We start from the raw sequence: 14,752 nt of genomic DNA, 5'->3' as shown, positions 1-14,752 counted from the left end.
CACAAATCAGGACTAATGCCTTGCTTACAAAGAACTTGCCTGTAAATACTACATTATTAATTAATGAAATAAAATAGGTATTATTAAAATATGGCTTTTGTGTGATCACTTATTTCTGTCACCGTATTACAGTGAATAAATAATTCAATTTTATATGCATGTATGGTTGAAAAAAACAACTGATTGAAAAAAACAAACAAACAAAAAACATTTGTGTTCATAAAATAAAATAATATTTTATTGTTTCTAACTGTTAGGAACCATACAGAGTTTGTGACAGCCATCACAAAATTCATTTTTATTAAAACCATTTTTTAATAACAAAAAAAAATAGGAGATTATAATTATACCTTAGATCCCTTTATTTCTTAATATTTAAATGTGTTAAAACAAGAGTTTACATGATACACGTGCCGTCTTTATAATATTTCATGGATTCCATCTGTTGTGTCATGGCTAAAACCTCGTGGAATCCAGTGCTTAGGCCAGACATGTGCTGGAAGTAAGCCTCTTTTTCCAACTGAATAGTCAGGTTATTAACACCGGCATCCTTCAACACGGCAGACACCTGAGAAAAAAATTCAGTATAAACAATACAAATTGGTCAGTAAGTTACTTTGTTTTTGGCCAAAACAATAAAACCAATACATGAATCAACAACAACAACAAAATTGTAGGATATTATACACAAGATCTCACATCAGAAATGAAGTTTAAGTAATAAATAAATAAAAATATCTAACTAAAGCTGCGTCCCAATTCAGTGGCTACATCCTCGGCCACAATCAAATGCCGATTGCACAGCGGTGCGACACAGACTGTCCCAATTCAAAGGCTCCTTCAAATGCGCCCCTGAAATGTGTCCTTCATTTCCCGGGCAATGAAGGATAAAATAGATGGATCTTTGCCTACCTCAGAATTCATTAAGTGCTGGTGATGACAAGATTTTTTTTTTTTTTTGAGAGATAGAGAGAGAGAAATTGCTGGATTGTACTTTTAAATGTAAGTACTGAATTTTAACTTACTGGAATATATAATGATACAAATGTAAAAAAAAATAAAAAAATAAAAATAAAAAACTTTAAAGCAGTTATAATGTTGACATCTTACTAAGATGCAATTTTATATAGTTTATACTAGGTGATGAAGGTTATCCTGCTCATGGAGGGCCACTGCACTGCAGAGTTTAGCTCCAACTTGCCTCAACACACCTGCCTGGAAGTTTCTAGCAAAGCCACTAGAAGGCAAGCCTGCAACATTTAGCCAAAAAAGTGTAATGGCTAAAGCTCATGCTCCAGGTTTGGCGGTACGCTGTGAAGGAGACAAGAGCCAGTTTTTTTTTTTTGGATATCAATGGAGGAGATGCTTCACTATGCAGAATAAAAAGCTTTTGTGAGTAAATAGCTTATAATTTAATGAATCAATAGCCTTTTCGCTAATCTTCAACATGAAAAAAATAAAGAAAATAATGTGTTCTCTCTATGGCTTCCAGGTTCCAAAAAAATAAATTAGACTTGCATTGTAATGATTTATGACTGCTGTGTATGTCTAATAATGATATAACGCTTCTTAATGAATGGAGGTAAACAAAATATAAAGATTTTAATAAATAAATGTATTCTTTCTATGGCTTCCAGATTTCAACAATTAAATTACAAATACAATTAGTGAGTAGTATCACTGCTATGTATGCACAATAAAGCTGTTTTTAAATGAACATTTAAATATAATCTTAAATGTGGTTTAATGCGCACTGTAGTGATCAGCTAATAGAGCAGTTCGTGCTTTTTTACCGCTCAAAGCACATTCCACAAACATTGCAATCCTAGTGTACGTTTACTAGTGATATAATACCAAATATAGAACATTATTCGAACACGCTCAACCACAACAAACCGTGTGAAACGTAAACTGTAACAAAACGCTGGCCACTGACATCTCTGCCTTTATATATGATAGGCTGAGGTGCCTCACGTGATCCATGTTAGCCGTTATGCTTTTTCCAATGGTAAGAGCCACAGACCCTCTATAACAATACAATCTTTGTTTCTATTATGCTGCCTTGTAAGACCTAGATTAGCTGGTTCAGGTGTTTTTAATTGGAGTTAGAGCTAAACTCTGCAGGACAGTGGCCCTCTAGGAGCTGTATTGGACACCCCTGGTTTATACTCTTTGTTATATACATAAAGGAATCAGGGTGAACATATTTTAAAAGGTTGTGAACCTTGTTTTGTTTTCAGAAAGTTGAATATAACTTTCAGAAAAGTCCAGTAAAAATGTTACTGCTGCTCAACAACAGCAGCTGTCAAAGTTGCTTCCGTAGGCTAGACGTCCCATTTAACCACGATTGGTCTAACCTTGAAGTCCACGTCCTCCAAAAGATGCAGCCTCTGTATTGGGACACAGCTTAAATGTCTAATCCTTAGGCAAAATGTTAATACAAGCCTTGGAAAGCCCAAACAAATTGCTGTAAATTTGTAAACCAGCCATGTTAAAGATGTAGCATTCATACCTGTTGAATAACTCGCTGCTCTACTACATCAGACATGAGTTGGAGATGGATGGTTCCAGCAATGACACTGGCAGAATGTCTCCAGAAGTGTGGATCACGGTAGGATAAAACACCTTCTATTTTCTGAATCTTAGACAAAAAGGAAGCATTAAATTATATGCAATGTAAAGCATTCAATTTGGTAATCCAAAAATGTTAAGCTACACTAACCAGCCAAAAGAATTACGATTTTTGAAAGATACTTTGGGAAGAAGTATCTTATGCTCACCAAGTTTGCCTTTATTTGATCAAAAATACAGTGAAAACAGAAAACTATTTCACAATATTACTATTTTAATATATTTGAAAATGTACTATATTCATGTGATGGTAAAGCTTAATTTTCAGCAGCCATTACTATTCCAAACCTTTGACCGGCAATGTATATATATTTTTTCTATTCATACCTTCTCAAGTGCAAAGTTAAGCTCCTTGTCATTTTCAGGTGGCGTTCTCAGGAGAAGAACCTCACATGCGTCTTTTAACAAAGGAATAACACTGAGAAAAATCAGTGTGGCAATGAAGAGTGAACAAATGGGATCTGCGATCAGCCATCCAAACTGTTTAATGAGAAGGGTGGATATAATCACACCGACACTGCCCAGCGTGTCAGCAAGCACATGCAGAAACACTCCTGCAAACAGGATAAGGAAATGTCATCTTCAAAAGTTTGAAAAGCATCAGGGATGATAAATGATAATAGACTTTTAATTTCTGGATTAACTAATCTTGCCATGTCTATAATAAAAACAAATCATACTCATTACAGAGTACAGACCCACCTCGCATATTAGCATTCATTCCCCCTCCAGCAGACCCATGGGAATGTCCATGGCTGTGAGAGTGACTGTGTCCTCCATGGCTGTGTTCTGCATTGCCGTGCCCATGGTGCGAGTGACCGTGCTCATGCCCAGAGCAGCTACTTTTGGAGGCCCCATGGGAGTGTGCATGACTGAAGGCACAGATGCCCACCAGATTAACAAGGAGTCCACCAACCGAAACTGGCTTTAAGGAACAAATGGATCAAGGACAAGCATGAGCATGAGGTGACAGGATTCATTTGTGAAACTTTGCATAACCTTTATTTGTTCAACTAGCAAAACCAATTCAAGACACCAACTTGGCAATAGCTTTGTCAATCCTGACAACAATGTCTTGAAGGTTAGCTGTACATACCGTTAGCATATCTGTGTTGATGTTTGGTGGATCGATAACTCTGGTGACTGACTCCACAAACACAAAAAAAGCTATGACCATGAGAAACAGGCCATTGATAAATCCAGAGAGGATCTCTACACGACCGTACCTGAAATGAGAAAAGTCACACTGTTAACAGCACCGAAAATGACAAAACACAATTCCGTTATGTCCAGTAATCAGGGTTCCCAGACTTCCCACACCAATGAGTTTCCATGTATTTTCCATCAATCATTTTTAAAAAATAACTTTTGATTCAGAATGATTTGTTAATGAATAAATCGGATATGTTTTGTGAACCAGTTTGATCAACTCATTGTAAAGAACAGAATCAAAACAACACCACACAATGTTTACAGGTTAAACACAGCGATAACTCCATAAGTGATAGTAGAAACACAATTTATGATATAGGACCAAACTTTCTAGTGGAAAGGGGTTAATTTAAAGGAATAATTCGACTTAAGCAAAAATGAAAATACTGTCATTAATTACCCTCATGTCGTTCCAAAGCCTTAAAACTTTCGTTCATCTTCAGAACACAAATGAAGATATTTTGATTAAATTTGAGAGCTTTCGGTCCATCCATAGACAGTTACGCAACTACCACTTTGACATGTAAAACAAATCCATTTGAATTGAGCGGTTTATTCCAAATTTTCTTAAGAGACTCAACTGCTTTATATGATGAACATTGAATTTAGGTCTTGGTTACCATGACTATGATCGGATAAGTTAGTTTTATTGTTGTTAAAAATGAGGTCACGTGGAAAAAGCAGAGGCCATCGAAAAGACCCAAAGCCTTTTGCATCAGATTTTGAATCAATTTATGGACAAACTGCTCTATAAATGAACATTCAACCCAGGACACTGTGTGAATGATTTACTGTCTTGTGTACTATTATGTCTTTAATACTACAGTATGTATTTTATTATACAACTAACGGTCAATGTAACCCCACCTGTATCGTGTCTCCTATCTAATTAATCCTCATTTAATGACTCACACTTTAGTGTACATCACCTTCTCTTAGAATGCAGTGTGTGTTTGTTATATTTATCTGAGTATAAATGGACACAAATGGTAAGGCATATGTTTAACCACACTTGAGATAGCGTCATAAATCCTCCCAACAGAGGAATCTCCTGCTTAGAAATTCCCCACTTTCTTATTGGTTGAGCCAAACCTGAAAGGTGGGACCTTTCTCAAGCTTTAAATGGCCTCTACACAAGTCCTTCCCTCTCTTGGCCTTCTCGGTGCGTTCGGGGTCCTGTGCTGTCCTGCGTGACCTCAGCAGGCCCCAGGGCAGCAGGCCTTGACCCACAACCAGCCATGTGCTCATGGAGAGAGAGAACTTTCAACCAGAACAGAGTCGAACTAACCATGCAAGTTCATCATATCTTCTTCATCCAACGGAGAAGAAAACGATTGCAACTTCAACGTTTGACACTCACGGAACCATCAATACCATTTTTCAGAAACTTCAAGAAATGCTTCCACTGCAAAGGCCATGCAAGTATACATTTAATGAGGTGCTCTGAAAATAATAAGCTGATGGTTCTTTTCATGTTCAATGAATCTTTTCCCTAGCTTCATTTCCGGTTTCATTCTGTCATTTACATCCACCCACGTATTTGTAATTGTTGTACGTTAGTTATGTGTTTGTGATTTAGTTAATAAAACTTGTGCACAATATGTATTTGGTTCTGATTCTCTGCTTGCAACAAAGTTTATTTTACGATTTAGATTTTGACTACAGGCTCTTAGTAGTACTGTACACTAAGAAAGACATTTCCCTTCCCTGGAAATGAAATATTAATTTTACTACATTAAGTTAATTCTATTAACTGATGCAAATATTCATAATCAATTATAACAAGTTATGATTGATTATTAATATTTCTTTACAGCTAATTTGCTACACACACGTAAAGTGAACATGCTTGAGCTTCCGTTTACCATGACTGATGTGTGAGTTAATGAATGTTTATATGTGAAATTCAATCTGTTCATCTTATAAATGTCTCTTCAGAAAATTTTGGACTAAACTGCTCAATTCATGTGGAATAGTTTAACGATCGCTTTATGCACTTTTTGAAGCGTCAAAGTGTTATTTGCGTAGCTGTCTATGGAGGGACAGAAAGCTCTCAGATTTCATCAAAAAGATCTTAAAGGGTTAGTTCACCCAAAAATGAAAATTCTGTACATAAGAACCTAGGCTCACTATTGGCCGACGCTGGTCATGTGTGTGATGCGTGTGATGCTGGCCAATAGTGAGCCTAGGTTCTGACTAGGGTTGAGTACTGAAACACCGTACCAATAGGGAACCAGTTCCGACGTAAACGGCAGTAACGAGACCGAATAAGAACGAAATGTTCGGTACCTGACTCTCTGTCTTACATGCGCTTCATGAGGCACACACACAAGGTCTCTCGCTCTCTCCGCCCTGTGCGTGCTGTACGGTTTGGAGCACAGTCTCTTCTGTCTCGCATGCGCACTCTTGCTCCCTCGCTCTAGATTCCGGGAGATTTTAACTAATTTGCTGGGTATCAGGGAGCCGCTATCAATATGCGGGAGACTCCCGGAACTTCCGGGAGACTTAGGATGTCTGCTGATAGCGAGGGGATTAATTAAGATGCCGAAGACAAACGCTCCAAAGTTTGGCTGCATTTCACGTGTAAAATTACGTGTCAGAATTGCCGATTGTCTGAAGCCCATATAGAATCACGCCAAATCATTGGCTGATGGTGCGGGCGCCGCCTCGACGCTCTTACGTAGTCATATTATATTGGCGAACGCGCCATCTGCTCCTCAGATTTCTCTGCCAAAAAAGGAAGCTTGTCGGCAGCGCGAGGAGCTTGGCAGCGAACGCAGCGTCTCGTTCCCTATTCAGAGAACATAGGTTACACCTGTAACCAGAGACGCTCTCTTTCATAGGTTCACTCAACGCTGCAGAGCTAAGACGCAGTGGGAATGAAATACCAAACTCTCCAAGCTAAGCGCTGCCGTAATTAGTACAACGACCAGATAACTTACATGACTGGTTCAAGCAGACAAAACATGGGAACCTGGAGCCATGTCGAGATTAGATTACCCTGGTAGTAATCTCTATCAATCTCCAGTATTATTACATTGTTTGATACAATATTGTTTTATTTGGATATTATGTAAATGTGAATTTTTATTTTATATTGGTTTATTTATTATTACCATATGTTACTTGTATTTATATTGTTTAAAGATTTAAGTTAATATTGTGTCCAGTTTGGCTCTGTAAATAAAAGGGTATTTTTTTTGACAAAGTGTCTGCAGTTTCGTTTTCTTAAGTACCGGTTCAAGAGCCGTTTAAGCACCGGAACCGTTTAAAAAATACAGAGTAGGTACTGGTGGTATCGGATAAAACCCAACCGATACCCAACCCTAGTTCTGACATAAAACCCAGAAGCGCTGCGCTACGTGAACTCACTCAGGCCTGAGTTTTGAATAAAGTCGTTATTTTGGGGGGGTTTTGCACACAAAAAGTATTCTCGTCGCTTGATAAACTTATGGTTGAGCCACTATAGTCACTTGGACTATTTTAAAGATTGTCTTTACTAACTTTCTGGGCCGGCAAGTTTCGATCCCATAGAAGCATATGGAGGATTGATTCAGCTCTCAGATTTAATCAAATATATCTTAATTTGTGTTCTGAAGATGAACGGAAGTCTTACGGGGTTGGAACAACATGAGGGTGAGTAATTACTGACAGAACAAAATTTTTGGGTGAACTAACCCTTTAATTTCTATTTCCGAAATTCACTATGGAGCTGATGTATTATTTAAACCCCTTTTTAACTTATGAATTTGTGTTATGCACCATTCTATATGCATATAAGTTGTTGTTGGAGGAAATATATAAAATCCTATAGGTATATGAGCTGTTTAATAAATAAAATTACACAAACAAAAAAAATAAAAAGTATACATTTTTATTGTGAACATAAGGTTGCTTCAAGTATTATGAGATTAAATCTCAACATAACTAATATATTGTACACTATTATGCGAAAAATTCTCAAAATAATTAATATATCATACACTACAGTTAGAGGGTTAGTTCACCCAAAAATGAAAATTATGTCAGTATTTCCTCACCCTCATGTTGTTCCAACCTCGTAAGACCTTCGTTCATCTTCGGAACACGAATTAAGATATTTTTCATGAAATCTGAGAGCTAGATCACTCCTCCATAGGCTTCTTAAGGGATTGAAACTTGCCAGCCCCGAAAAGTTATTAAAGATATCGTTAAAATAGTCCAAGTGACTATAGTGGCTCATTCTTAAGTTTATCAAGCGACGAGAATACTTTTTGTGCACAAAAAAAACAAAAATAACGACTTTATTTCAACTATTCATTTCCATTTCTGTGGGCCTCTAGTCAATTAACTTAGTGTTATAGCATAGAGCTACGTCACACGTAGGCTCACTATTGGCCGACGCTGGTCATGTGTGTGACGTACCACAACAGAAGAACTGCACTATATCACTAGTGAACTGACTCGAGGCCTACAGAGAAGGAAATTTATTTTTTGCGCACAAAAAGTATTCTCGTCATTTGATAAACTTAAGATTGAGTCACTTGGACTATTTTAACGATTCCTTTAATAACTTTTAGGGGCTGGCAAGCTTCAATCCCTTAAAAAGCCTATGGAGGAGTGATCCAGCTCTAAGATTTAATCAAAAATATCATAATTTGTGTTCCGAAGATGAACGAAGGTCATACGAGGTCGGAACAACATGAGGGTGAGTAAATACTGACAGAATTTCATTTTTGGGTGAACTATCCCTTTAAGCGCAATGTAAAAAGCCATGGTCACAATCAAGTTGAATTGTGGGATATTGAGCTGCTTGAAGTGTACATCGGCATAGCTTTGCTCCCTCGTTAAATTTGAGAGGACGAGGGTCTGTCCATATAAACTTCCTGCGTCCACTTCACAAGTGGAATACACATCAAAATGACGATGGGAATTCCCCCGAGAGGAAGTGGTAGTTTGCGGGTGCTTGGATAAAAGCCTTGTTGTGTCCCAGGCTTAAAAGCTGGAATACACTTCACAATGCTGGAATACACTACACGATTCTACAGTAGTTTCCGAGAGTCATAGCGAGTCTGCAGATGTTGCGCAGTCAGAGGTAAACGATTTAATCCAAAATCAGTGTATTATGAGCACAGACTTAGACACAGATTTATTTAGCTTCAGACTACGATTTCATCTAGTTTGAGGATATCAGACATGTTAGATATTTTGAGCCAATTTTAAAACAAATCTTGTTTTTAGTTTTTATGTGTCTCCTACCAATGAAGCGCATGTTTCTGAGTGACATGGTTGTGTTTGGAACAACTTGAAAGTCTGGTACTGTCATCCTCAGTTGTTTAGTTTTTTTCCTTGTTGCAGCGCTTCAAGACACGCAATGATTGACAGGGCGGGATCGGAATCGGCTCGGAATGCATTTTCAATTCCACATGGAATTTTGCGACATTCATTGCGGGACATTTAATGAACATGCAATCACAAAGTGTCTTAACTGTGAGTGTAAATGCAAATAAGAAAAAAACATTTTTTTGTGAGTATTTTATCGTCAAATATATTTCATAAGCCAAATCAATCTACTCGCTTACAAATGTATAATGTTAATAAATTTCACAAATAAGTTATCCTAAAATTATCAAGCAGCACTACCTTACCCATAGGAATATATCCTTGTTGCTTTCCATCTGGTCATGAGGGCAGCAAACAACCCCAGGACCAAAGCAGAGCAGTCAAACAGCATGTGGAAGCCATCAGAGATCAGCCCCAGACTGTTGGTCCACACACCATAGAAGAGCTCCACAAATGTGAAGGCCTGAACAAAGATCAACACAACACTTATCAATATACTGTTGAACTAGGTAGGTCATTGTTTAAAGTATAGGCAACTTTTATCAGACAGGACTTAAACTGAGCATCTTCTACACTTCATGACAAAAATATAGTAAACACACGAGTTGAATTGGCCATCCTACAGAAGCTAATGTACCAGATTGAGACAGAGGAAGTAGAAGATCTGCCGTGAGTCATATTCCTCCAGGATCTGTTTGAGTGAATCTTTGATGAAGCGAGGCAGAGACTGGGACGTGTGCTGAAGCGCGTCACCCATGAAGTTATAAAGAGGAGTTCCTTCAGGGGAATAACCCACCAGTGTTCCCTTCTGACCTTTTGAGGAAGGGGCTGACAGTATGCTATCAGCTGAAAACATCAAATGGTACATTTAATTAGGAATAAGTAAAATGTGGTACTTTCAATGAGTTTTACGTCTACACCTTTTTGTTGAGGTGGTTTAACAAACTGTTTTAACATTTACAACACTATGATGATCATTTTTACTTCTACTTTTTTTATGAGATCTACACCCTATCATACACTTGACATTTATATATCAGACTGGTTCGGTGATAGGGGAATATATAAATCTTTCAAATACATTCTTTGCATTAGATCTTCTATCAGAGATATTAACTTACCCAAGATGAAGAAGCAGGCACTGACCAGCACTCCACCAGACAGCACATGCTCAGTGCTACTCTGCCGGTTGTTTCCTGGCTTACTTATCACTCTGAGCTGGTCGGTTAGTGGGTGGGTCCAGAAGTTTGCCAGCACCAGGCCACTGAGGAACAGGAAGATGGAGCCATATCGAGCACAGCGTGAGGTTTCCAGCTTTGCGGTGCAGATAGACTCCACGTAAAAGTCCAGAATCATCACAGAGAAGATGATCATGGCAAATGGCAAGATGAGGCCAGACCAGGATTCCACCTTATTCTGCGGATTTCCATTTTAAAAAAGGAGGTTTCATGAGTGTCTGTATTGTTTTAAGTGTTTATGATAAAGCTAATGCATCTGAAGATGGTGCACTGTTTTTGTTTGAATAATTTTACACTGACTGTACTCTCAATGCTAACTGATTCCCAATGACACTGACAAAATAAACTTAACTTATGAAAACACATTTCAAATCTGTAGTCTTTCACGTCAGGGGAAAGGGACCAAAATAATGTCTCATGGACAAAAACACCCAAAACGTTTTAAGATTTTATACATTTACATGACTTTAAGTCTAGAAATCACACTTTTAAAGTTCGGCTACCTCATATATTCAGGTTTTCCGATGGAACCCTGATCGTTTAAAGGAAACAAACTGTCTTTGAATGGATTAACTAAAATAAGAAATATTTTAGCATATTTAAAATTATTTTAAGTAATTTTGAGGCCACCTTTGAAAGTTTGCTGAGCCCCTCTACTGGGCCTGGACCCCTGGTTAAACAGAAAAAAAAGCTTCTGCTGGTCGTTACCTCAGTGGTTGCAGACAGCACTACGACCCAGGGCAGCAGAACTACAGCAGACACGAGGTTAGATAAAGCATAGAGGCGTTTTGCGCCCCCAATCTCCACTGATAATTTTCTAGATGCTGTGTTGAAAGCCACCTTCAGGCACAGAGCTAGAACCAGCAGAACCACTCCACCCTGCTCAGAAAATGAGAGTTAATCACCATGATATCACTGATCCTTCATTGGAGTCAGTATTGTAGTAAACAAACACTCTTAAATATTTTTATTTTTAAATGATCAAAAACACACCTTGTGGTCCGCCACACCCAAAAAGGCAATCCCTGTGTACAACGCATGGGTGAGAGCACTGTCATGGTGCCCCTCAGCTATAAGACAGTGTTAAGGATTATACAGTTGTAGATAAAACCAAAAAGTAAACATTTCCAAATACACATTCATGATGATATTGTGAATTATTAATCTGTAAATGTCATTCCAAAGAATAAAATGTTTATCCACCTCTGAGTCTGAAATAACTTTCCCTTTAGTTGGAAAACAGTTGTTATTTTTGCCATTTTGCCTGCAAGTCATTAAAGAGGCAGAAATTACAGATTTTACCTTGATGTAATAAGTGTACACATTTCTGCTAGAGTTGTAAGGATACGGTGCTCTGCCATCTTTGCCATGAGATCATCATTATCAAAGAGCAAAAGACAGATCACAGCAATTATGAATAAAGCAGCACCCCTTGTCTATATAAAAAAAGAGCACATGGAAATGTGTCAGCTGGTAACTATGGTTCATTCTGAGATACGATTATGATTTCTCTTCATTTCTGACCTTAGAAGGTCCCCCTCCAGAGCTGGTAAAGAGAACGCTGAGGAGAGAAATAACCACCACATCACTGTGCTCAAACAGCAAAAGGGTCCTGAAAGAAATCACTGAAGTTTAGGCCAAATGCTTGATAAATAACAGAACAAAAAATAATGAAACAAGTTTATTTTAGATTCAGCCCAAAGACATACCTGAGAGGCCCACAGAGTGTCAACCCAAAGAAACCCAACAGGGAAATGACGCAGCTCATGACAGCATGCTTGAGTATTTTTATCCACTGAAATCAGAAGTTAAACAGATGAAATCCGGGCTGCCATGTTAAAAATACGTCCACATGAAATGGCATTTGCAATCCATTTTACTTCCAAAACATATACAGAATTAGCATGCTATTATTGCTGTAACTTTTAATGCATCAAAATTAACCAGTATTAAATTTGGCAAGTGCCTAACGGTTTCATTTTTAAGTGAATAAAAGCCTAAACTGAATCTTCAGAAGATTTGGATTAAACCACCTATATGGATCACTTTAACAATATTTGAATGTGTTTAATGTGTGGAATGTTCTGGTTCCATGGACTTTCAAAGGATGGACTAAAAGGAAGACAATTTTTAAATATGTCACGCGTTTCAAAGATGAACAAAGGGGTTTGGCAAGTTTTTTTGTTAAACTAACCCTTTAAGTGGTAAGAGTTTTAAAACTGATGAACTGAACAGTTAAACTAGAATTAGAAGCACTTTGTACCTGTCTCTTGGGGATCATTTTTCCAGATGAGAATGGCTTTTGAAAGAAAACCAATATCATCGCACACCTATGCAGAAGAGAGATGGTCTTTATATGATCAGAAATAATGGAAACAAACAATCATGACACTTGTATTCTTTAATGGGTACATGTGTGATGTCACTCCTTACCCCATTTTTAAAACAAAGAGAAACTGTACAATATGCACAACTTTGAGGAGATCATATGACTCAAATATCCCAAAAGCCTTCAGCAGCTTTGTAAAGTAGAGTAATACTATGTACCGGGTCAGTCTGAAAAAAAAAAAAAATAACATTCAGTAAAGTAGAAAAGTAGTTAAATAAAGCTGAGCTATTCTTATAATGGTATTACCATAAAATGCCATGGAAAACATTGCAATGCTATAGGTTTTGGACACTATCATGGTAATACCAAAGTATTCTCTGAATGTGGTGAACAAAAAAGCAGATACCATACAAAGAGTACTGTAGTGATACTATGGTAGAGTGTCACGATGCATCACATAGAAATATTATGGTACTTATATGTATGGTACAAGTATGGTACTACTACAACATACAATAGTATTTATTGGTATTTCATTTCCAACAAGAATAATAAGGTACTTTTATGTAAGTCATTCAAGACGGTCCACTACAATACGTTAGCAGCACTTACAAATAGGTATGTTTATCTTTAAACATGCTACCGTGATAAAACCAGCGTCACCACCTCATAACATCAATGTAACGTGGTACTGCCATAGTAATGTTACAGTAAGATTGTTATTTTAGTGTAATATTTGGACACTCTTGTTTTACCTGGCATTTGGAACCTCAACTCGCCCCAGCTTCCCACTGGAGATGACATTACTGCTGTATTTTTCCTCCATACTTCTGCAGCTGTGTTTATGATCTTAGATCGTTCACTGTTTATCTAAGAGCTCATCTTTGATAAACAAAAGCTGTTATGTGTCTAACTGCGTTAGCCTGTTTAGGTTAAGACAACTGAAACCGAAAATAACAGCGCAATTCAGGACCCTTTGGTGCTGAACTCGCTCATGTAGTGGTAATCCACAACAGTGACCTCTGAAATAAAAACCGTTGATTATCGAAATACATACTGAATGATACATCTATTTTCACTAGCTAGAAGCTACATTATGGAACTGATGTGGTAGTGTGACGTGACCATTTCCTTACATGTGGCTACAATCGATGAAGCCTTTCAAAATAAAAGTCATGTATTCCCGAGACAAAATCCTGCTAATTATGTTATTTCTGAATACAAAAGTTACAATTTTATTGCTAATTGTGATATATCCAAAGGAAACCTTAAACAGATAATTATAAGTCCTTTGATTTAAACATTTTACTTTGACCGTTCAACTTTGAAATTCGGATGTAACGTCATGATCCATGTGTAAAAATGGTCAAAACAGGTCATTCATGGGATTCAATGCCTCTTCCACAGTGAAGCTCGTGATCTTACTGCCTTAAAATGCTGGGCAATGTTTTAAACTGGTCTTAGTCATAAGCAACACCATTTGAGTTAATTAAAAGTTCATTAAAAAAAATGTTGAGACATTTTACAGCATTTTAAATGCTTGACATGTAGGCCTATCACCATTTTTCCTATGTTCCCATCCCAATTTCACAATTAATACAACTTACCATTGGGGATTTTTTCCCGTGTAATTCTCTAATGTATGTATTTTTTTCAAATATTACATTTATTTTAGCAATTATAATCAAGGTTTTTAGCTTGTCCCTTAATTGAATATCCACCCTGTTATTTTAACCACTTTCCCTTTAAATGAAAGTTGGGAAAATTAAATAACATCATATCATAAAGCTGTCACTTCTTTGGACGGAAAACAACGTTTGAAACTTATTTAAATTGTCTATTTTTACCACAGCTTTCAAATTTGATGTGGTCAGCCTGGTACAGTACAAATCCAAGGGGAAAATTTAAAAAGTAGAAAAATCATAGTTTTAACAATACAATTTTAAAGACAATGCATTCACTGAGAGTGATAGTGATTGTAAAATAATGTGTTTGCGAGAAAGTAAGTACAATTCATACA

The 14,752-nt window shown here is 37.2% G+C and overlaps 1 protein-coding gene across 1 annotated transcript; it reads right to left on the bottom strand.

Annotated features, from left to right (window-relative positions):
* Positions 1–210: 210 nt before the first annotated feature.
* Positions 211–13,885, bottom strand: slc30a5 (solute carrier family 30 member 5). Its single transcript, XM_077206344.1, has 16 exons — positions 13,488–13,885; positions 12,837–12,959; positions 12,667–12,733; positions 12,113–12,198; positions 11,928–12,015; positions 11,752–11,839; positions 11,397–11,473; positions 11,112–11,282; positions 10,287–10,581; positions 9,803–10,011; positions 9,471–9,628; positions 3,728–3,857; positions 3,334–3,556; positions 2,959–3,185; positions 2,513–2,641; positions 211–568 (listed from the first exon to the last, which is right to left on the bottom strand). Exons 1-16 carry the CDS (start codon positions 13,556–13,558, stop codon positions 398–400), a joined length of 2,313 nt encoding a protein of 770 aa, XP_077062459.1. The 5' UTR covers positions 13,559–13,885; the 3' UTR covers positions 211–397.
* Between the last annotated feature and the right edge of the window lie 867 nt (positions 13,886–14,752).

This window comes from Siphateles boraxobius, unplaced genomic scaffold, assembly GCF_051911475.1.
Source record: "Siphateles boraxobius isolate OS27281-9 unplaced genomic scaffold, OSU_SipBor_1 56, whole genome shotgun sequence".
In the NCBI taxonomy this organism is placed as follows: Eukaryota; Metazoa; Chordata; class Actinopteri; order Cypriniformes; family Leuciscidae; genus Siphateles; species Siphateles boraxobius.
The sequence above is the reverse complement of the archived record's forward strand: the minus strand, read 5'-3'. Positions and strand labels throughout refer to the sequence as shown.